We start from the raw sequence: 23282 nt of genomic DNA on the forward strand, positions 1-23282 counted from the left end.
CTTAAAATATAGTTGACCACTGTAATATTTCCTTGAGATTCTGTCCTTTTGAGTTGGACATCCTTGTCTACTCATCCCCCTCAGTCTGACTCAACATTTTTGGATTAGTAGTGAAGAACTTTTAAGCATCAGACTATTTTATTTGAAGTGTAGTCAAGTTGGAACACTTATTATATATTACAGCCAAGCAGTCAAGTACCAGCCTATCCTGCTAGCATGATCAGTCTAGACAAATCTTGCCAACTGCATTTTTGGGTCTTTTGAATTCTGGGAAGATGAATGTTAAAAACTTTTCCAGCTGAGTCCATGCTGCTGATTCAAATTGATGTTTTAAAAATATAGAAGACTCAGGCAAACTTTCAAGGTGTGCCTCTGGATAATTCATTTGACATCTGTAAAGGAAAACTGGTTTTGAACTAGCTGCTGAAAGTGTTTCTTCTTCCTGCAACTTTTTTTTAGGCCTTGGTTAACTGGGATCCAGTGGATCAGACTGTTCTAGCTAATGAGCAGGTGGATGACAATGGTTGCTCTTGGCGTTCAGGGGTAAAAGTGGAGCAGAAATACCTCAAACAGTGGTTTATCAAGACAACTGCTTATGCAAAGGTATGAGAATACAGTTTTTGGAAATTATGGTAGCACTTTGAAGAGGAGACTTCTTGCTCAGAAATATTAAGCTGAATGTGGTCCTTTATAGATACATGTTTGAATAATATATAATTGCATAGTAATATCCCTGTGTATGTGTGTATATTAAAATTATTACCCCTGAAGTTCTTCTGTTCCCCTCTTTAAGAATTGTAGGTGACTGGTGTGGGATTAAGTTTTGAAGAAATCAAAAGGCATAAATTAGAAGTGAATTACTGAGTTCCGTGTTTGCACATTAGCATCTGTATTCACCATCAAGTGCTTTTCTGCATATTTTGAGTGTAGAGCTGTGCAAAACTTATTTGCTGACTTGTGGGCATTTTATAAGCAATGGAGTACAGCCTGTTACCTAGCATTCAGTTCTACCTGTGTCTGCACCATAGTTCTTTATGTTTAACTGCTTTTTATTGAAGATTCATATCAACCTTCTACTTCACTTCATACTCTACTCTATTTGATAATCTGTTATTTTAAAAATGTTTTCAAGTTATTTAAACATCCTTTTGTTCTTATAAGCTCCAGTTTTGATTTTGCTGGGACAATGTAGGTTCCATACTTCAGAATTCAGAACAAAAGTTTTGGCTTTATGCTCTCTGAGATGAAAGTATCCACTTCCTGTCGTGTCTGGGCGAAGTTTTTATTCCCTCTGAGTGTTCTGTGTGTTGAGACTTCAAGTACAGCTTGAGAAAGTTGCTCCCAAGAAAATACTAAACATTTGTCTTTGATCCTTTTCCCAAGTCCCAGGTTCAAAAAGCCAAATTTCCACTATCATCCAAGGAGAAGTCTGTGTCTCTCTCTAGATCTATTCATAACAAAGAGAAAAGCTTTAGATATCCTGCCTGATGCTTTGATTCTTCATACACAGAGAGGTGCTTGAGATACATGTTTTTTGATTGTGCTGCCTGTTCTGGCAGTAAGGAGGGAACATTTGCAATAGCTGAAGGAAAAATGGAGCATGTCTGCAGCATCACAAAATAAACACAATGTTCTGAGCTTTTTTCCCCCAATTCCTTTGACGCCAGATTTCATTATGACCATTGTGATATTTTAGGGTCTGCACCAACTCACTGATTCCCCCCGTTTGAGGCTGGAGCTCCATTACAGTTTCTGTCTCTACTGTTATTTCTTTTGTCCCTTGTCTCTATACAGGTTGTGGGAAGCAATGACTGGTATTTCTGGTCTGTATCCATGCTGGTATCCAATCACTTATATCCCTTTAAAAGGGTTGAATCAGCCATAAATTTTTACTCATCGAGACCAAAAGACGTCACTGAGGAGCTTTTCAGTAACCTTGAAAACACCCTTGGTTTATGGGATTATTACCTCTTGCTCAATATCCACCCTCTGCTAGGAAGGATTTATCTTTTGTATTTAGTCTCTTACCTGAGAAATGCTGTTAGAGGAAATGCACAATATCTGATCATGTCTCCATCATTCCATCATGTCATTCCCCAGTAAGCAGGCTTATCTTATGATAAGACGGAACTTTTGCCTCCACAACACCCCCAAAGATGTCACCTCAGCACACTGCCATATTCCCTAGCTACATGAGGGGCAAATGTGCAGGTGACCTTTTGTTCTTGAACATCTTAGTGACATGAATAAGAGCTGCTTCTGCTTTTCATTTCAGGAAGACCATTTGTATCAACTCCTACAAAACCTTAAAACATTGCTGCAAAGGACAGTTGAGTACTCTACAGATTTCTGTGAAGGTTTCCCAAAATTTTGTTCAGTTTGTGATTGATATTCATAGGGTCTGTGCTAGCTGATACAACCAGATCAGTGAATGATGCCATGCTGCTTCCAGCTGAAGTGCTTTGGCAAGCATTACCTTCATGTTCTCCCACTTCTTGTACAGTGACAGATGCTACCAAGAATCAGCAGGTGGTTTGGATTTTCCTTTTTACTCACCCTCCACTCACTCCTATTTTTGTTGCTGAGGTTCTTTTTAAACAGTCTCACTCTGCTTCTTTTGGCAAGGCTTTTAAACATTTGGTTGTAGAGGGGGAAAAAAAATTTCTCCCCCCCCCCATTGAAATAAGAATAGCAGATTACCAGGCTCTGCTCTGTGAAGTCCAATATCTGATAGTCGATGGATTTCATGCTTGGAAGATTAAGACAAATAAAGTCCCTTTTTTTGGTAATTTTTTTTCTTTCAAGTTGCAAGAGACTAGATAACACAGCTTGTTGTGGTTTATTTTCTGAAGAAGACTGTTTTGGCCATACAACTCTGAACAGCCCATGAACTGCAAGCCACAGCTGAAAACAGTCCACTGGAGGGAGGCTGGATCTGAGCTAATAGTGGCCAAGTATTTCAGTCTCTTAGAAACTCTTTGCACACACTGACATAATAATCAGGAAGCTTCACATTAGCATTTTGACAGGAGCCAAATTACAGATCTGAAATGCTACAACTTTGGCTTCTCTTCCTGAATAATTCGACTAGTTATCCTCAAAACATCCTTGCACACATTTCTTCATTCCTTACAGTAGTCGTGCCAGTACTTCTCCAGGAGTGGTAAAACCCATGAATCCTTCCTCCTGTTTCTTTTGTCCCCTTTATCTTTGGATTCAGGCTGTTGACATTTCATCTGAATCCACATTATCCTGCCTTATTGAACACCCTGGTTACAGTAATCACTCTTCCTAGCCTATTCCTCAAACCTTCTTCCCCACCTCTTTTCAAAAGCTCTTGCCACGAGAATGAGCTTTATTGAAAGGGAGACCTTCATTCACCTTCATCATTTACAGAACCTTTCCTTTTGGAGTGGAGGGTCCAGATTTCTAAGGAGTTAGTCCTTATAGTGGAGGATAAAGACATCTCTTTAAGAAGCTAAAGATCTTTAATTGCTAATAGGATTTCAGGATGATAACATTGGTGGTGATGATACCTTCACTTTGGCAAGGGGTATTATTTCATGTCTCCTGATTTTGAGCACACTTATTTCCATAAAGAGATTTTCCTGGCTTATGAAACCAGACCAGAAACACTACCAGTACAGCTTTGTTTACCTGAAATTCTTTTCAGTTCCAAGACTTCAGATATTTGTGCCTCTAATGATAAATTAGTAAAGCAATTTGATTCTTTATGGATTTCACTTCCCTTTTTTGTCAGTTGTTTGGTAATTCATATGCCAGACTCCTGTAGAAGGGAAATCTGAGGGGGCATTATAAAATGGAGAATTTCAAATCCATGGTCATTCAGTGAGCTGTGTGACTAGATTGTTTTGCATTAGACACTAACAGAAATAGAAATTTGCCCTTCCAGAACTTGTCTGATCCTGAGTCCTTTATTCCCCATTTTTAAGTGAATTACCTGTTGAACATCTTTTGTCCAATTCATTTTTTTTTTAAAGTGTGTCCAGAAGGTTAAGACAAGATTATGTCAGGTTAGCGTGGTCACAGTCATTGCGATATGAAAATCTGTGTTTTCTGTCAGTATAGAGCAGCATTTAGGTCTTTGGGCTGTACTGCCAGAATTTGTATCCCAGCACACATGGCCCTTTATTTCCTCACAGTTCACAGGCACAGAGCAGATTTAATCCTTCTTTGTGCAAGATGTTTTTCCTGGGTTTGGAAAAAGGTAGAGAGCCAAGTGGATCAGGCTTTCAGTGAACTGTGTGACTAGATTTCTGCTATCCACTAAAGTTCCACTACGTCTTATTTTGAAATCTAAAAATTGAAAGGCACTAAGAGTAACTTAGTCCTTGCACCTTTTGGGGAAGACTTGTATTTTTTTCTGATTGGCCTACTTTCAGACCTAGAGGGTTAGAATTCTATGAGTGTCTCACTCACTTTTTTACAGTCAGGCCTTTATCTGGTTTTGGTGTATCATAGGAAAAACTATTTGATTCTGGTCACCTTTTTCTTGTGCCTTCAATGGTGACTAATATTTCTTCTGAAAAGTTTACAGAAATTCAAGATCAAATGTCAGAAGTATCACCTTCCTTGCCCTTTTTCTGGAAAATGGCTCTCTGCAAATCTGTTTCCTATTCCTTCCCCAAAGTTATACCTGAGTTTTCTATAAATTGACATAGTGGGAAAGTATTTGGAAAAAAAAAAAAAAGCTTTATTTCTGTCAACTTGCTCCATTCCTGTGTAGCTTAGAGGAAAATTTGACCAGTAAGATAGGCACTGTAAGTCTTTCCATAACCTTCTTTCATAGAAAAAGTTGCATTTGAAATACATTTAATTCCTCTTCTAGCCCTTAACTCTTCATGCAAATTACCAGCTAGCAATAATGGCTCAATATATATGGATACAACTTATTTTCTGCTTGTAGCATCCACAAACTATTTTGTTGTAACTTTCAGCTTATTTATAGTGTATACTGACGATCTATTCTAGTCATCTGTGTTCCTCTCTTTTGCCCATTTATCATTTTATGTTTTCCTTGATATCTCACAACCTTAATGGAAATAAAAACTAATCAGAGTAATGTTCATCTGCAGTGCCTACATTACTGGTCAAATGGCAGCCAGGAGTTCCATGGTTATTAGTGGTCTGTGAAGCTGGGTATTACAGGAACCAGTGTTTCATTCCTATACACACTGTTTTTCACATTTCTGTTGTGTCCAGAGCAATCGTCTCCTGTGGACTTGCTTTGATTTTTTTTTTTTTTTGTAGTTACTGCACCATCTCATATTCCTTTCTTGCAATAAAAATTGTAAACAGAGCAGTGTTGGCTCACATGGCAATTTACCACTGGCAATGAGTTTTGTTCAAAGGGCAAAAATATTGACCATGCTTTTAATGCTTAGCAGAAAGCATTTTGCTTATGAAAAGCAATAAAGTAATTGTGACTCATTTTTTAAACTGTTAAGTACATGTGAAATAGTCTAGCAGCTTTTTTTGATTTTTAGAGAACATTTTAATTGTTATTTTTCTTTTGATGCATTTCTTTGATAAAAGTATAATGCCTTAACTGATGGCATTATTATTCAGATTGTTGTCTGTGCATTTAAGATGTTTAAGCTAAAACATTTAGTTGCTATGGTTACCCTGCTGAATTGGTAGGAAGATTCATTGGAAAAATCTGTCTGTAAATGTTAGTATTTTTTCTGTGTACCTGTAAATTGCTTTTATGGAGGTTTTTATATGTGGTCAGCTGAGTCCTCAAAACAGAATTGGCAAGGTTAGTCTTTTTATAGATGCTGTTCTTTCTAAATTAAATTTGTGCAATTCTTTTCCATATTTTACTGTATGAAAATTCATTCAAATAGCTGGAAAATAATCTTTTCTTGAATAAAATTAAACAGAAGCAACTTTAAAACTTCAAGTTTTGCCTTAAATGAGCTCCCCTTTTTGCACAGCAGTAGGGGGTGGTCTGTTTAATTCAAATAATGGAGAACATAACCAACAAAATTCTACTGATGTAATTGACAGTTGCCATACAGATAAGTAGCACCCTTTCTTAGTTAAGTTTTTTTGTAAAGACATTTAGAGATAAACCCTTCTCATTTTCTGTGGGTTTCAGGAGCACAATGTTGGGCATGGTGCTGACTCTGTGGAGGGAAAACAGCAAATGAACTACAACTCCTCTCTGGCTTTGCACTGCATCTGACAGCCTTTTTTGCCTCATCTGAATAGATTTGGAATTATTTCATGTAATTGTGTTTTGCTTGATTTTTTTATTTTGTATTTTATTTCTGAGATCTTAAGCAGAATAGTAATGAAATGTAATGAGATTGAAGTACTGAATTTCAGGATGTCAGGAGTCTTGGTAGCACTTGGGATTTCATAGCAGGAGGTAATGCCTCATCACTGAGAACTGAAAAGCTGGCTCTCTTTCATTCTTTATGTGTGATTTGTTTTGATTCCCACACTTGGAGTCGAGCTCATAGTTGTCTTCTCCCAACAGAGCAGGCCTGATAAAGCTCAATTTGAAGCTCTTTTTCTTGAGCCAGGCTGAGAGCTGTCTCTTGGACAGGGACCAAGAGCAGGGCTCCCTCAGCTTGCTGAGCGCTTCATTCCTAAGAAATGGCCCCTGTTTTGTCAGTTTGGCAAGGCAGAAAGTTGTTTGTGGATATCCAGACCAGGCTGGTCTTTTCACCTTGTTTTAAACACAGCATCTCATTTGATGGTACAGCAATGTACATTTAAGTTCCTGCTGGTATGAGGTTAACCAAAACAGTGCATACTTAATACTGTTAAAAATTATAGCAAATGTTTCGAAGAGCTTTTCTATTTATGGATTCAGTTACTCATCACAAATATATACTTCATTATTTCAGAAAGGGAGTATCTTCTCTTCAGAAATTTAAGCAAGGAATAGCTTTGAAGAGCAAATCTGGAGAATAATTCTGGATTTACTTTTTGCTTTTAAGGAAACATTTATTTGCCTCAGCTCTGTGTAATCACACCAGTGGTGTTTGTTGCCCATAAATTGTAGGTAAGGAAATGGGAAAACTGCTGACAGTTCAGACATTTATGAGAAAGAATTTTCAGTATACACAGTGTCTGTAATGTATGTTTCCTCTTTAATGTATGTTTTCAGTATTCTTCACACATGGGAAATAAATGTCAAGAGTGACCTACAATAGTACAGACAGAAACTACTGAAGGAGAAGAAGAAATAGTAAAACAAGAAGATATTAAATGCCTGCACAAACTGTAGCATATAATCACAGTTGGAACAGTGCAATAGAGTGCAAAATAAAACAGTGGGTAGCATAGCTTTAATTTCTTGTGCTTTAATATATGTTAATATATTAAGTTGTATTAAATGATTTTGTGTAATCTTTAGTTTTCATTTGGTTGCTCTTTTGGGAGTTTGATCAAATGAAGTGAAGAATTTCATTTTAATCCAAACAGAGCTTGGATGTTTATTTGACTCTTCCTCAGAAGCAAAGCTTTTAAATTTTATTGTAATTTAGTAGAATGCAATTTTATTTTGCTGATTGAATTATTCTGAAATGCAACCTTTTGGTGAAGTTTTTATTCTGATCTTCTTGTTACCTTGCAGATCTGTCAAACTTCATTGAAGTGTCTTCATTTAAAAAAAAGAGTATACATTTGATTATATAGCTTACATTTAGATTTTCCACTTTATTTCATGTACTATTATAGAGGAGTTAGATTACTCTCACTAAATATGAAATTAGTAGCAGGTATTGATCTACTAAAACTTTTAGTTCATGGAGTCAAAGACTGAATTTTTTAGGGGTTCAGCAGAATCTTTCTTTGAACTAAAACAAGAGGACTTTTGGAGTTGAGATGCTCTTGGGAAATTGTAAAGCACTTATGTTTCTTAGATTTTCTGGATCTTTTTTGCCTGAAAATTGCTTAACTGAAGTTCTGTTTCTGTCATTATCCTCAGCAGACTAAACAGCTAGGTGAGACCAGTTTTTCACATACAATGTGTTACTTCTAGTTTTAGGCTTGGTCATCATTGTCTTTGATGAATTTTCAGCAAATTCATCTTGATTTAGTTACTCTCTGATCATCTGAGGTAGTTGACTTTCATCTTCTGGCTGCGCCAGGATTTTCTGCATGTTCTGAAAGAGTAAAAAAGTCTGTGAAACATTTATCCTCAATCTCCAACTTCTTCAGGTGTAAGAGCCTTTAAATCATTCTCATCCCTGAACACAACTTTGTTTTCTTTAGCTTTTCCTGAGTCTGTCTATTTTCAGATCTGAAAGACTGCCAAAATGTATTTATGCTATTCCTTGACTTATGTTTAATTAAGATGGGAGTAATTTCTCTGGTAATTAGATGTTTGCATTTGAAGTTTTCATGTCTCTTTCTGAGTAATGAGAAGTGAAAGCAGAAATACTCTGCTAGCTAATGTTTCCAAATTTTTCCCAATTAAGTTATCATCAGAAATTCAAAAATTGAGTTTATTTGGTAATCTTGTCACTCTCTGCTTACTGGACTGAAATGCTGCTCTTGTTTTTTGTCCCCTGCTGACTCCAACATGGTTTTACTTTTGTTTATTTGCCTGTATTTGCCTGTGTGCTGGGAGTCTTCTTACTGATTGTCTTCTCTGTGTTAGCAAATCAAGTTAACAAATTTGTGCCAGAAATAACAAGAAGTTATACAGAAGTTATATACACACTTTTAAGGATCAGTTTTTGGGGTTTTTTTTGTTGTTTTTTTTTTTAAATGGAAATTATCAGTAATTACAGAATCATAGAATGTTAAGGTGTTGGAATGAACCTTAAAGATCATCTAGTCCCAATTCCCTTTGCCATGAGCAGGGACACCTCCAACTAGACCAGGCTGCTCAAGGCCCCGTCCACCCTGGCCTTGAATACTGCCAGGGTTGGCAATTTGCAAATTAAAATTTGGAGCAGAATTCATGGGACTACTCTAATGATTGAGAAAATGTTGTACTGAACATGGCAGTGGTTTTTTAAAAATAGCCTGGAAGCAAAATTCATGGGAGTTAATATTTAACTTGCCAAATAGTAACTTAAAATATTCAGGAATTTCTATGCTAGCATTGATCGAGAGTTTTGTATACCCAAATAGTATACTTGTAATTTTTTTATATTAATAATAGTTTTAGCGTATATTTGTGGGCATGTATTTTGTAGGGTGTCGTGCAATTGGATTTGAAAAGGAAAAGCTTTTTTAAAGGGTTTTCCTTAAGCTATCTTTTAAAAGTTCCTAGTTTGTATATATGAATTTTGGATGTACAAGTGCATTCATGTGTGTAAGAATTGATGCATCTCTGCTTTCCTGCTAGTGAGTACCCTAGATAATTTACCATTCAGAAACACTTACTAACATGCTAGCAGTGTGCATATTGTATATTATTTGCCATTGTAACACCAGATAAATTGTTTATAGTTTGCATGTTCATTTTCTGCTTCACCTGCTGTTCATAGCCTTGACAAGAAACCTAAGAAGTTTGTTGAGTACAAAGAACTGGGAATCATAATTCCATTTTGAACATTTTTGAAGTGTTTTTGTTTGCTTGGATTTTTTGTTTCCTATCATATTAAACTGTTTATGTATAAATTAAATTATAAAGGGTTTATGTTTGCAAACCCTGTAGGCTTCATCATCATGCAGAGTAAGCTTAGTTATCTTCATTCACATGAAGTAAAGTTGGCTCTTCCTGTATTTAGTTGCATGAAGTAATTGCATTATCAAGAGAAGAACTGGGTTAACTCATACTGTAGCTTCTAATAAGGCCAATGAATTACAGTAAAATCGTTATCACACTGGTATTGACAATCTTGGTGTATGAATACTGCAGTGAACAAACATCTAGGAAGCTTTGCTGGCAAGCAGTTACAGACTGTACAATTTCAGTAAAACACATGCACAATTAGCTGCTTCTGGCAGCAAAATGTGATGTAAATTAGAATGGATAGCTAATGTGAACAGCCAGTTATGTGTGTACTGATACCATTTCATTCTTTCTAAAATGCATAAAGTTCTTACAAAGAATGTATCTAGGTATTGTGTGTATGTATAGAGATATACATACATAGTATAGAGATACATTATATATATCTCAAATTATTTATTTTTCTTTTATTATTACGTGAGTACATAGATTGATCATGGTAGACAGAGCTTAGTTGTTTCTGGAATGGTGCAATTAATGAGAATACTCCAAACTTTGAATTCTCTTTGATATAACATGCTTGCAATTGTGAGTTAAAACTGTTTAAAGATATAGTGTAAGAAAAACCTATCCGAAAGTCTAGCATTCTTTTATTTATAAATCATCAATAAATTGGTTTGATTCTTAAAGTTGTAGAAAGCAATAAAAATCCCAAGTGGTGATGTAATATTATGGTTTACAAAGGACATGGATTTTGTTATATTTTGAATGACAGACATATAGCAGAGCAGTAACTAAAAAAGTAATTCTTACAGTAACTTTTCTGCATCTCACTTTGAAATTAGTTAAGTATGTCATTAAAACAGAACTTGAAATGCATTCTTGGAGAAGAATTAAGTGTGCATTTGCTAATTATCCACCTACCTACTGTTTGGTTTGAACAGCACATAGTAGCTACTGTCCATCCTTGCAGGTTGTCAGTAATTACTGAGATAATAAAGAGTTTGCACATTTGATGTTGAGAGTCACAGCTGAAGGAGAAATTATTCAACATGTTGCCTTATTCTTAGATTTTAACTGTAATTGTTCAGCATATTCACCATCTGTCCAAATGACTCATGCCTCTGGCTGTATTTCTGCCAAAGTAAAGATTTTGGACAGTCACAGCATTCATAACAAAAATGTGAAGTGTTATGAAGTGAAAAATGAGATGAACTTTTAAGTTATCTGTCTTCTTTACATTGTTATAGATGCCATTTATTAAAATCATGCTTGTCAAACTTTTTAGACAAATACTAGTTGATTTGAAATAGACTTTCATGCTTCCATTCCACACATCAGAAAGCACATAAATATATAGGTTTATCTCTTGTTGAGTGCAAATATAAGTAGAAGTTACAAGTTGGCTGTTGGACATTATAGATAATAAAGGAGGCAACACTGAATTTCTTCATTGCTGCATAGTACAGAACCATTTATGTTGGAAAAAACCCTTGAGATCCTCAAGTCCAGCCATTTAGCCAGCACTGCCAAGTCCATCAGTAAACCCTGTCCCTAAGCACCATGTCTGTGGGTCTTCTGAATACCTCCAGAGATGATGACTCAAGCACTTCCCTGGACAGTCTGTTCCAGTGTTTGACAGCCCCTTCCATGGTGAATTTTTTTCTAGTATCCTCCCCTGGTGCAACTTGAGACCATTTCCTCTGGTCCCATCCATCATTTGTTACCTGAGGGAAGAGACTGACCCCCACTCCACTACAGACTCCTTTTGGGCAGTTATGGAATGATAAGGTTCTCTCTGAGCCTCCTTTTATCTTTTATCCAGGCTAAACATTCCCAGGTGTATTGGCCACGCCTCATAAGACTTGCTGTAGACCCCCCTCCAGACCCAGCTTTGTTGCTGGTTGCTTATAAGAATTTTAATATTATAATATTATTTTTTTTTTATTTTAGTACAAGCCTTTGTTATTATGATTAGTGTTGTTTTTACAGGATGATACAACCTAAAGATCCCAATCAATTTTGCAGCCTGTTGTGCTTGGTAAAATATCAATACAAAATATCAAAAAATAGATAGCTAGAAACTATCATGCTATTTTAAGCCAGAGCTTGAAAATTTTAGGACATGTTAACACCTTTTGTCTGATTGCAGTCTCTAGGCTATGGTCTAAAACAACTAATACAAATGTAGGCTTTATATCTGCAAGCATATCTGTTAAGTCTTGTTCAGCTCAGTAGGTCACCTACATTTCCCAGAAGTTACAATCACTGGGAATATTTTCTGTGTTTGTTTTCATCTAAGTTTTTTCTTCCTGGATCTTCAGGTCTAATCCATTCAAAAGAAAGGCCACTTTTAATAACAAGAGGGTCTCTGTTGGCAGTGACATCCCTCTGGCTTGCACCCTGTTAGTTCTATTCTCAGAGAGATTGATTTGAGGTAGCAGCAATATGAAACCATCTCTTCCAATGTTTTTTACCAGCACCTTGCCATTTTGCTGTTAGTTATAATTAAACCCATAGTATTAATTCATATGCTTACAAAAGCTGAATGTCCTCATTCTTTCTTTTGTTGCTCCAGGCCATGTTTGATGCTTTATCTGATCTCCCTGAGTGGTATGGCATTAAAGAAATGCAAGCAAATTGGATAGGTGACTGTGTTGGGTGCTCCCTTGACTTCTTGCTAAAGGTAAGTCAGAAATTTCACTTGCTGATCTCTTGGTTGGGCTAACTGCAGCCCCTGAAATGTGTGATGAGAATGGATTCCCAGATCTTAAAAGCTTCAAACCTCCTAAAAAAGATGATTATTATATTCATGCACAGACCAGCACAGATTCGTGGAGAACAGCACTTGAGGGTTGGAGAGATGCTCCCTGCTATCCTCCTTAGGAATGGGTTTGTGTGTTCAAGTGGATGCAAATTGGCTGTGTATATTTATGCCAAAATACAAGCCAGCTAATAAGCTTCCCTAAAAGCCACAACATTTGTGCCAGGTGCACTGTCAAGTGGCACTGCACATGTCAGCTAGGGTCTAGCTGGGCATTTGCTTTTCTCTCATGGCACCTTCTCTGCCCAACCCAGGCTGACCTCAGGCAAACTACTTTGCTTACATTTGTCCATTATTTCACTTACTATTTCCCATAATTAAAATAATGGAAACCACACCGTTAGGTAGTGATGGAGCTACAAAGAAGTCTAAATAGAAAGAGAGGAGAGGAAGGAAAAGGAAACCTGAAAGAAAAATTACCATTATCTGCAGAAGGGCTTCAGATTTCCCTTTTTTTTATCAAGAGATGGGCAAGGTTCCATGAATATGGTAGTGGCAGAAGACATTTTCACAGACCCTGATCAAATTTCAGCCCTTGTACTTTGAAGCTTTATTGTGATTATTTACTCTGGGCTAACATTCTAAAAGTGACTTCTCATTTTAAAGTACTGAATTTTTCAGAACTTCAAGTTGAGACAAATTAAAACCTTTTAAATACCTCTGATTTGCACCCTGCTTAAAGATGCAGTACTTATATTTGTATAAATAACTGTTTTAAAGTTGTTTTTATCAATTGCTTCTGAAAATTTATATCAATAATTATTATGGAAAAATCTCCTTCCAAGACCCCCATATACTCCACAGTTAGTTCATCTAAGATATAAACATTGTTGATAGTTCCAGGTGGTAATTCTTTAAAAGTGTTTGAAGTTTGCTATTTATATTTTATGTCCAATTGTTTGTTGTGCCACCTTTTATTATTTTTTTTCTTTTTCATTTGTTATTTATTTGTATTGTTTATTCTTTATTGTTATCATTAATTATTATTTATTTCTATATTTTATTATTTATTTATTATTATTTATAATTTACAGCATTTTCTTCATCAGAGAAGTATGATGTAAAGTCATATTGTAGCTGAGAAAATCCTAAATTCTTTTCAGAGGCACCATCTCCCTCCAGTTTCTTGGAAACAAGGCATGCATATTAAAAGTGGATAGAAGGATTCTGGGTGGCTTAGCCAGGGATTGAGTCTATCTCAGTAGCACAGTGCAATATTACATATGGGATTAGAATTATATTTTTATAGATATATTTGGATAAACTAAGGCAAGAACTGTAAAACAACTTTCTCAAGGCCTAAAAGTAAGTTTTGTGAAGGTTTGATTCTGGAAAATTTCTATAGTGGGAATGTGTCTGGCTTTGCTGTTTGGATCTGTGTATTTCTGTAGGGTGATGTAGGCTCCTTAGCTGTGGGAAAAGGAAGGGAAATCTATGAGCACCACACTGCCAGTGGGAATTTTTTTCTGTTTTTTTCCAGGTTAATGGCCAAGTAACAGAAGAGAAGCTAGCAGCTTACACCTATACACCTGAAGCCATTTATGGAGCTTCCCATTTATATATCTTACCAACTCACAGACTGCTGCATGGGAACAGCAGTCTCAAGGAAGTCTTTCAGAGGGAGTTCATCCCAGGGAAAGGTGGTATTTTTCTCATACTGCAATTTGTTGTAGAAGAGCAACAATTACAGAGAATGATTTTTAGAGAGTGTGCATCAAGCTGTGCAGGAGCTGTTCCTGTTGAGAGCAAGCAGGCCTTTGATTCTTGCTATGTCACACAGTGTCACATCAGCCTGTCCTGGCTTCAGATGTGGCAAGAGCAGCTATGCTGGAATTCTTCTTTTTATAATAGTTGTTACACTATATAAAAGCAATGGAACAGATTCTTGTTGCCTCATCCACCAGAAATGAATAGTCCAAATTTGACTGTGCCAGCCCATTGGAAAATCTCATGTCTGTAAGGTATGTGTCATTAGCACAAAGACAGCAGAACTAATTCTTGCACCAGCAATGATTTCTTCCTGTCATAAGGACTCTAAAGAGGTCAATATATCACTAATTTTTTACTTTATTTTTTAAAATTGTTTTTTAAATAAAAACAATTTATCTGGTTTTATCACTAATACATAGCAAAGTGTATCACTGATAGATTGTAAAATAATACTCTGCTATGCAGATCCTTTGTTAATACAAGGCTCCAATGGAGTAAATTCAGAGTATCCCTGTGGCAGTTCATGACTTGCACAGTCAACTGATAATGCTTTCATTGTTGTTAACTGCTTTCCTGAAGTCTCCAACCACCAATTCTGCCTGTATTTAGCATTCATGGTCTAGTATTTTTTTATTGTTTGGAAAACCTGGACATGACAAGAGTAAATATAATGTGTTTTGTTTCTGCTTCAGGCTGGTGTTCAATATTTTCTTTTTCCCTTACTGGTAAAGATAAGATTGTCTGGATAACATCTGATTTCAACAGCATCTTGTGGTAAATTGTGTTGGTTGTACAGAACCTGCTTTTTTAAGTACTTTTTTTCTACCTTAAAAAAGTTTGCTTGCTAGTAGAAAGAAACATGGATCCTGACTGTGTTGAGTACATAAAACCCTGGTCTAAGAGGTGAGAAAAGCTTGGAGAATTTTGGAGAACAAATTTGCAGTTCTTGCAATTGAACCAAATCAAAGCACTAACTGCACAAACACACATTCATGCATGTGCCTGTACCTTTGTTGGATCTTGTGCTTTAAGCCAAACCACAGAAGTGCAAAATTTGCTTTTAATAAGGACAATGTTATATTTTTATATTGGTTTTTAAGTGGAAATACTTGCAATAGCTTTTTTGTGTGTCTGTTAATAATAAGCTTAAAGCTTTTGGCCGAGTTAAATTAAGAAACTCTGAATTGAAATTATGACAACCAAAAGTCTTCAAAAAAGAGGCACAATTTCACATAACTTTGCTATTGTATACTCCTGCTACTTGTGAATATACTTACAGACATTCTTCAGTTGAAATTAGCTGAGATTGGCATTTTACATATGAAAGGCCAAAAATGCCATTTAAAAAAAAGACATTTTGGATGGCCTTATGTAGACCCTATTTTCACATTAACCAAGACTTTTATAAAAAAATTCCTCAGTAACACAGAAATTTTAATTTGATTAAATGTAATTGTTTTCTTTTCAATGGGCATGGCCTTGCAATTCTCTTTTTTCACTGTGTTCTCATTTAAATGGGCATAGTCTTGCAATTCTCTTTCTTCACTGTGTTCTCATTTAAATAATTAGGAGGGTATGTTTTTATGTTTTCTAGGAGAGAAAAATAAGCAATTGTATAGCTGAGTAACTGAAAGCTTTAAAACCTTTAGCCTTGAAGTACATGTCTGTATTTTAGGCTACTATTATTTAAATAAATAGAACAACCAGTTGTCAGACATTCAATTTTATTTTTTTTTTGCCTAGAAAAATGTATCTTAATTCAGAATCTGATAAGTCTAATGGTTTGGGCAGCAGGAGGTACCTGAGATAAAGATTTGACTGTTACATTGTTCATTATCTCATTATAATACTCTGCATACATTGTCTTACACTTGTACCTGTACCACTCTCTCTCTTTGGTTATGATGATAATGATGTGGGCAAATGAGCACAGCAAAGAGCACCTTCATCAACTGCAGTTATTATTTTGAGTTCCAGCATAAAAATGAATATTATTGCTGGGTGGAAGAGAGAAGTTATTTTTAAAAGCAGTGTCCTGCCCACTCAGCTCCTGCTCATGACGCTTCTTGGTTAGTTGCTTTTAAAAAATGAAATTGTCCCTTTTGTACTTTTTTAAACACAGGAAAGCTGTGTGTGGTGGTTGGAATGTAGAAATTTTCTTTGTAAAATGAATACCTCAGACACCTAAAATTTGGAAAAGTAGTAATCAGAAATAAAATTTATCATTTGTGTTAAGAAGCGTGATGAGATACAACAGCCCTGTTCTCAAAATTGCTGTTTCTTTACTTCAAGCAGATTTTATGCATTGCAATGCAAGCCTTCATAGCCTCAGCTTAGTTATGAAGAAAGGTGAAAGGAAGCTCTTAGCAACCCATATTTTAATGATTGTAATTATCATCAACTTAAAGGCACTGAAAAAGTTAGAAATAGGCCAAAATTGAGATCTGGTGATCAAATCCTCAAAATTTGGAGTGTTCAGATTTGGATTTCTTCTTGCTGAGACTCCCAATCTGCGCATTGTACATCAATTTCAGTTTATTCGTCCTCACCCTTAATTCTCTCCTCTCCTATTTCCCCTTGCTTGGACATTGGGTTCCTCATCTGGAAAATGAATGTGAATATCCTGTTTGGAAATCAGTAGGTTACTTAGGTGGCTTTTTAACACGGGTTAGAAAAATAAGATGTCATATGCTTTGAAGTTCTTCTGTAAGAAATTAAGTCATAAGGATATATGCTCCCCTGGAATTTTATCTGATTTTTGATAGAATTTTGTAGCATTGTATGCTGGTACATAATTCAGGGCTTAATAAAACCAATTTGTACAACTTTGCAGCAGCCTGTATTTTGACCAAAAACTCAATTTTTTGTTATAATCCAAATCTTACTCTGTTTTTATAGAGGTGCTTGTTATAAGTATGTTTTCTAATCATGATAATTTATCAATCTGACTGAGCATTTTAATACATCTGAGCTTTTTTGAATTGTGAGTACGTCTGTCACTTTCTTTTTTAAAGAAAACTGTTACTTAAAATTCATGTAAGTTTAAGATAAACTGCTTTGTAATGTTAAGTGATGTTCTGAGCATATCTTCTGTTATATTTTACTTACCATATCATTACATTTGTTTTCAGACTCGCTGACTTCAGTGACAGCTGTGAATTTGCTTACCAATCAGGAGATTCCTATAGTCATCTCAGCAAAAACCAATTTTGATAATTATCTTGATACTAAAATAGGTATGTGGCATTAAATATTTAAGTGGAATAGTATGCTTTTCAGTTGCTGTATTGGAGCACAAGATACTGGTGTAGTAAATATTTGAAAACAGAGGCGCTCTCTCCTAGATTTTGGATTTCTATTCTCCATTAGGGAAGAAGGAAGGGAGAAGAAGCTATGTGGAATCTATGTGGGTGAAGAGATTTACAGCATATTAAATGGAAATATTATAAAATTAGTCAATTTAATGAGCTAAGTTTGAGGATCTGCAAATCTTAAGAAAATTTGTTACATACAACATATGTGTTTGGCTGTCTCTCACCGTCCTTAATCAAAACAGAACTACTATTTTTTGGCAAACAACCCTAACTTTTGGACTTTTATGTGTGTCTAAAGTTTACATAAATTATACATGCTTATAGAGAAATGCTTCAGATAGTAAATTTACAAAACTTCCAACTTTGACTTTTATCTAGTAATATTTGTTTTGAGGCCAGTAAAATAGTTCAGGATAGGTAATAATTGTTTTGAGGTAGTCTTGGACAATTATCTTGGATCCTTTATCTCTCAAGGTAGCATTCCCATAATTTAAGGCACCTGATTTGGAGTTGAGGGTGGATAAGTGGAGGGGGAGGGTGTTGCTAGAGGATGCTGAATCACCTGCAGAGAGCTTCTGTTCTCAAAGTTGTCCTATGAAGCTCCTGTCTTACTCCTTTCCTGGACATGGAGCTTGGTCCCAAAACTGGGCAGCCAAGTACATCCTCTTAGATAATATGATTGTCTGAATAAGTCAAAGTAGAAATTGTACTAAGTTTTAAAAACCATATCCATTTTAATCTGCACCCACCAAGCTCTCAGTTTACTCTTGTGCTTTGCCATGGGCTCAGCTGCATTGAGAAGGCAATGTTCTATGCCAGTCCTAAAGGGAAATAATTTATGTCTTCTTCCCTTTTTCCAGTGCATTCCTTATCTCTTAACTCCTGTTGTTGCCTCCCTATTGTTGATACTTCTTTCCTGTCCTGGGGCTGCTGCTTTCACTGCTGCCAATATTGGCTATTCTTGCACAACTGGACTGAATTAAACCAGCTGAATGTGCAAAAATGTCTTGGATGACCCTCACAGGGCTGATGGAAATTACCCATTTGGGCTGTATTTGCTTATAACATGCCCACATCTTACACTTTAGATTTGAATCTGGTTTTGACAAACAAAGGTTTTCCTCATATTGGAGAAGCCAAATGATTGAGATACCTAATCTTAATTTTCCTTAAAATCTTGCAGTTTGCTGGCGCATACTTGGCCTTATGTCTGCTGGAAACAGCCCAGCTCTTCATGGGAAGCTGAGGGTGCCAGCTGTTGAGCTTTGCCAGTGTACATTAATAGCATCATCTTTCCAAAAGGAAGCAGACCAAAAAGTGGGAGCTGCTTTTTTCCGTTTGTAGAGCATATTGTGAAGTCACCTGTTGCAGACTGCAGGGCTCTCTGACAAATTAAGACACAAACATTGTTCTTGAAATGGCAAGAGTGTACATCTGCTGGGAAGATAAAATAGCAATATTTCATTTTTCTAGTTAAGGAAGTAGTTGTCACAGGGGAGTTTTGTTTGATTTTCTTTAGACATCTGCTTCCAAACTTCCACATATTGGCAGAATTAAAGTATAGCTGGCATTTCACTGCCTGAACTAAGACAATTGTTAAGCTGGTTTAGTTAATAATTCCAATGTGCTCGGCAAATATTTTGAGAACTTTTGTGTGTAGTTTTCACCAACTTAATGCTGGTATTGTCTCATTGGAATAAGTTTCTTTGCCTTTTAAAGATGGCAGTAATTGCAAGATGGTTCAAATTATTGATTAAATTATCATTGAAGGGGGAAAATGTGCAGAAAGATGTATCTCTGTGTAAATAATAAATCTGATGGTGTCTTAATATTATTTCAGAATACATGTGATAATAAAACAAGCTAAGAAATTTCTTAACTCGTTGTTAAACCCTCCAGAGCAGAATTAAAATGCATGACTGTCCCAAATAATAAAATGCAGAGGGAAGGAGAGCTTTGGGAGCCTTAAACAGTGTGAGTTGTGTAACTCATCTGAATAGCTGTAGGAAGTGTTCTCACTAGTTATAGTTTGAATAGCAAACTGATGTTATTTTAGTAGTTTCCCTGAGTTTATAAACAAATCATGTCTTTCATAGTAAATTAAAGGGATAGTAATGTTTGAGACTGTTCCATTATGGTGAATTTAGATGACTTCTAATTCTAATAATATTCTATTATTTCATAATTCTATGAAATTAGAGATAAATTAATATTGAAACAGGAAGACTCTTCTCTTTGTTGAGTCTTTATCATATTAGCAAATAGAATTAAAATTTGTATTGTTTAAATATATTATATTTAGATAATATGGTTATATTGAAAATTCTGTAATTCTATCCAATTTTTATGGCTTTAGTTTTTTCAGAACCATCAGATTTTCAAACTTTTCTGAAAGAAGGACAGGACATTGATGAACATTTGAAATACAGAGGAACTGAGAAATTACTGAGTTGTAATTATTGCTGTTTGAATTTCATTGCTTAAAGAACTCAAAAACGTTTTTACTGTTCTTAAACCATTTCCTTTAACTCTTTTAGGAAAATATAAGTCATTATAAAGAGAGTGCCATAGAAATGAAATGGTTTTTCATCCCTTCTAGGAATTCCTAGTACTAGTGCAGAAGATGCTGCAGTAGCTAAGAATTTGGGCATTTCTTTCACTGAAGTCATTGAGGCATTGCCAAATGGTTTGGAGAAGGTCATTAATTCTGCAGAGGTGGGTATACAAGTATGGATTTATTTCCAGCTTACAGTAACAATGCAGACTAAATCTGTTTTCTCAAGAGTGCCAAATATTTTGTATGATTAAAGGGATTTTTTTGTTTGTTTGTTTTAACTCAAGCCAAGCTTATGCTACCAAATTTCTGGGAATAATTTAATGATGAAATATGTTGGCCCTGCTGTAGCAATAAAATAAGTTTTTTCCTTTTGTACAGGAGAGGAAGGTTGAACTTTCCTCTCTATTGGTTTTAGTTCTATAATGGAAACTGAATAATTTAACCCATGTTAAAAGTTGATTCTTATTTCATAACCTCGGTAGAATCTTAACCTAAACGTGAACATACTAATCCTTCTTCCATAAATTCATTGAAATGTGGCTTCAGCCTTTGTGGTATCATGGGTGCCTCAAGAGACATAGGAATCTTATCTTTAGATCTGGCTCTTGAAAATATGTGTTTTAATAGCAGACACATTACTTCCCAGATAGGGTCTAAGTGGTTAAAAAGGATGTGAAAGCAAGAATAGAAAAACCTGAAGTCAACACAGGAGAAGGAAAGCAGTTTTCTTATGCATTTCCTTAGTCTCTACCTTATGTCTGTGATAGAATTCTGAAAGTTTTGGCATACAGCAACTGATAAAGGTATCAGCAGTAAATTCAAATATCTGCCAGTAATGGCTGAAGGGGTCTACAAGACTCTTTCTCAGCCTTCTTCTATTCAGATCATGAAGAACATAATCCTTTAAGCAAGAAGGTTCAAATGAGCAGCTGGTATATGAATAGTCTCTTGGACAGCAGGATGTTAACCAGTGGTAAGAGGGAAATTATTATTTTATTTGACTCCCAGAAAACTGACTGGTTTTGTTTGTTCTTGCACTTTCACTGACAGCACCTAAAATTTTTTCTTTCTTTTTCCATGTCTCATTTTTTGTTTCTTTTTCAATCAGATCACTGGCATGACTCGGCAGGAGGCTTTAAAAGCTATTACTCAGCAGGCCAAAAAGAAAAGGATAGGTGGAGACCTAACAAGTGACAAATTGAGAGACTGGTTAATATCTCGGCAGCGCTACTGGGGAACGCCCATCCCAATCATTCACTGCCCGGCGTGTGGCACTGTCCCCGTGCCTTACGAGCACTTACCTGTGCTGCTGCCCAATGTCACCACCTTCACAGGAAAGGGAGCCTCACCTTTGGAGAGTGCCCCAGAGTGGGTGAACTGTTCCTGTCCGAGGTGAGTCAGTGCTGTATTTGCTGGGAGAGACCACTTTGCACCTGCCTGGTTCTTGTGCGCTTTCCCAAAGTGTGGTGGTGTTCACAGGGGTCCCAGGACGAGGGAAAAGACAAGAATCTTGACTCCATGTTTCAGAAGGATGATTTATTATTTTATAATATATATTATATTAAAAGAAAATTATAAAAATTATATATTAAAACTATACTAAAAGAATAGAAGAAACAATTTCATCAGAAGGCTTGAAAATAATAGAATGGAATGATAATAAAATCTTGTGACTGACCAGAGAGTCTGAGACAGCTGGACTGTGATTGGCCATTAATTGAAAACAACCACATGAGACCAATCAAAGATGCACCTGTTGCATTCCACAGCAGCAGATAATTATTGTTTGCATTTACTTTCTGAGGTGTCTCAGCTTCTCAGGAGAAAAGATCCTAGCAAAAGGATTTTTCATAAAATATATCTGTGACACTCAAAGTGTTGGCAAGTGACTGCTCTGAGACAGGATACTACTCCAAAATAATGTTTCGTTCAACCCAGCACAGACATTTTTTTCTTATACACTCTCTAAAGCACCTTTTTTGCAACACTCAATGCCTGTTGCTGTTTTTTCATAAACAGGGATTTTTTTCTTTTACACTCTGTAAAACTCCTTTTTTTTTTGCAACACCCAATGCCTACTGCTGTTTTTTCATAAACAAGTTGAAACAAAATTCACTGGTTTTAAGTTAGAGGAGAGAAAAAAAGTAAAAACAGAATAATTTTCTCCATTTTCCATTTCTTAACAGTATTTATCACTTCATTTATTACAGTTATTCTAATTGTCTTTCATCAGTGTTTATATAAAGCTTATAATGATTACTGAATTAGTCCTCTTGTTAAGGAAACTAACATTGTCTTTATTTTTTTGCAATAGTCAACAATAAAGTGTTCTCTCAGCTATATAAATCTTTATCATGAGGCTGTACCTTACAGATAACATGTAATTCAGATTTGAAAGTAAATGCATCCTGTTGTCACTGTAATCCTTATTGTTTCTAGTCCATCTGTTCAAGAAAAAAAAGAAAAAATTAAGAAAGAAAAAAGTCTAGTTGATGTAGTGAGAGATATGTTGTAAAAATCAGTTGTGTGAACTTGAGGACTGCATAGGTACTCTGTACACTGAAGTTTGCCTGTAGGTTCTGTGGGAGGAACTGGTAGAACATAAAGTATCCCAGAGAAGTTTTTCATCTGCAGTGCAATGCAAACTAATGGGAAGCATGTTGTCAGGCTGCCAGGTAGGGAAATCAGACTGATAATTCAGCAGATTCATAACATCTAAATTTATTTTAATATCAGCAGTTCCATGGTTCTCTGGAAACATATGTTTTAAACTTTGTTGATAACATGTAATTTTTTGTAAAACAGCTTTACTCCCATGTTTCTGCATAGAAAATTTCCTCTCAGATGTGCCTATTAAAATTGCACATAGTAGTGTATTTTAAAGTGTGACTTTTGCAGTGAAGCCTTACTGAATAAGATCCACAGGTTTACTAAAACCCCCAGAAATGCCTTGATCTACAATTCCTAATTTCAACTGAAAAATTTTCCTGTTGTGACTGAAAGTCACTGTGTGCGCTCTTGGCTTCCCCCAACTTTTAACCCCCCAAGTTTTAACCTTAGTTAAAAATTATTTTGTTGTTTACCAGACGGTAACACACTTTTGATGTATAGCAAATCCTTACAGTCCTGGATAGTTATTGTGGCTGCTCTGCAGGGAAGTTAATCAAAGGCATTTGTTTAGTCAGAAATAAAAGTCACACAGGATTAGTTTCT

At 35.8% G+C, this 23282-nt stretch overlaps 1 protein-coding gene across 1 annotated transcript in view; it reads left to right on the forward strand.

The window, feature by feature from the left end:
• LARS2 (leucyl-tRNA synthetase 2, mitochondrial) overlaps nt 1–23282 on the forward strand; it is an 83638-nt gene that overhangs the window by 27832 nt on the left and 32524 nt on the right. The window contains exons 7-12 of the mRNA XM_064704853.1: nt 460–603; nt 12243–12350; nt 13969–14128; nt 17330–17434; nt 20112–20227; nt 21178–21461. Coding sequence (XP_064560923.1) covers nt 460–603; nt 12243–12350; nt 13969–14128; nt 17330–17434; nt 20112–20227; nt 21178–21461 — 917 coding nt within the window. The remainder of the gene's footprint in view (nt 1–459; nt 604–12242; nt 12351–13968; nt 14129–17329; nt 17435–20111; nt 20228–21177; nt 21462–23282) is intronic.

This window comes from Zonotrichia leucophrys, chromosome 2 (genome assembly GCF_028769735.1).
Source record: "Zonotrichia leucophrys gambelii isolate GWCS_2022_RI chromosome 2, RI_Zleu_2.0, whole genome shotgun sequence".
In the NCBI taxonomy this organism is placed as follows: domain Eukaryota; kingdom Metazoa; phylum Chordata; class Aves; order Passeriformes; family Passerellidae; genus Zonotrichia; species Zonotrichia leucophrys.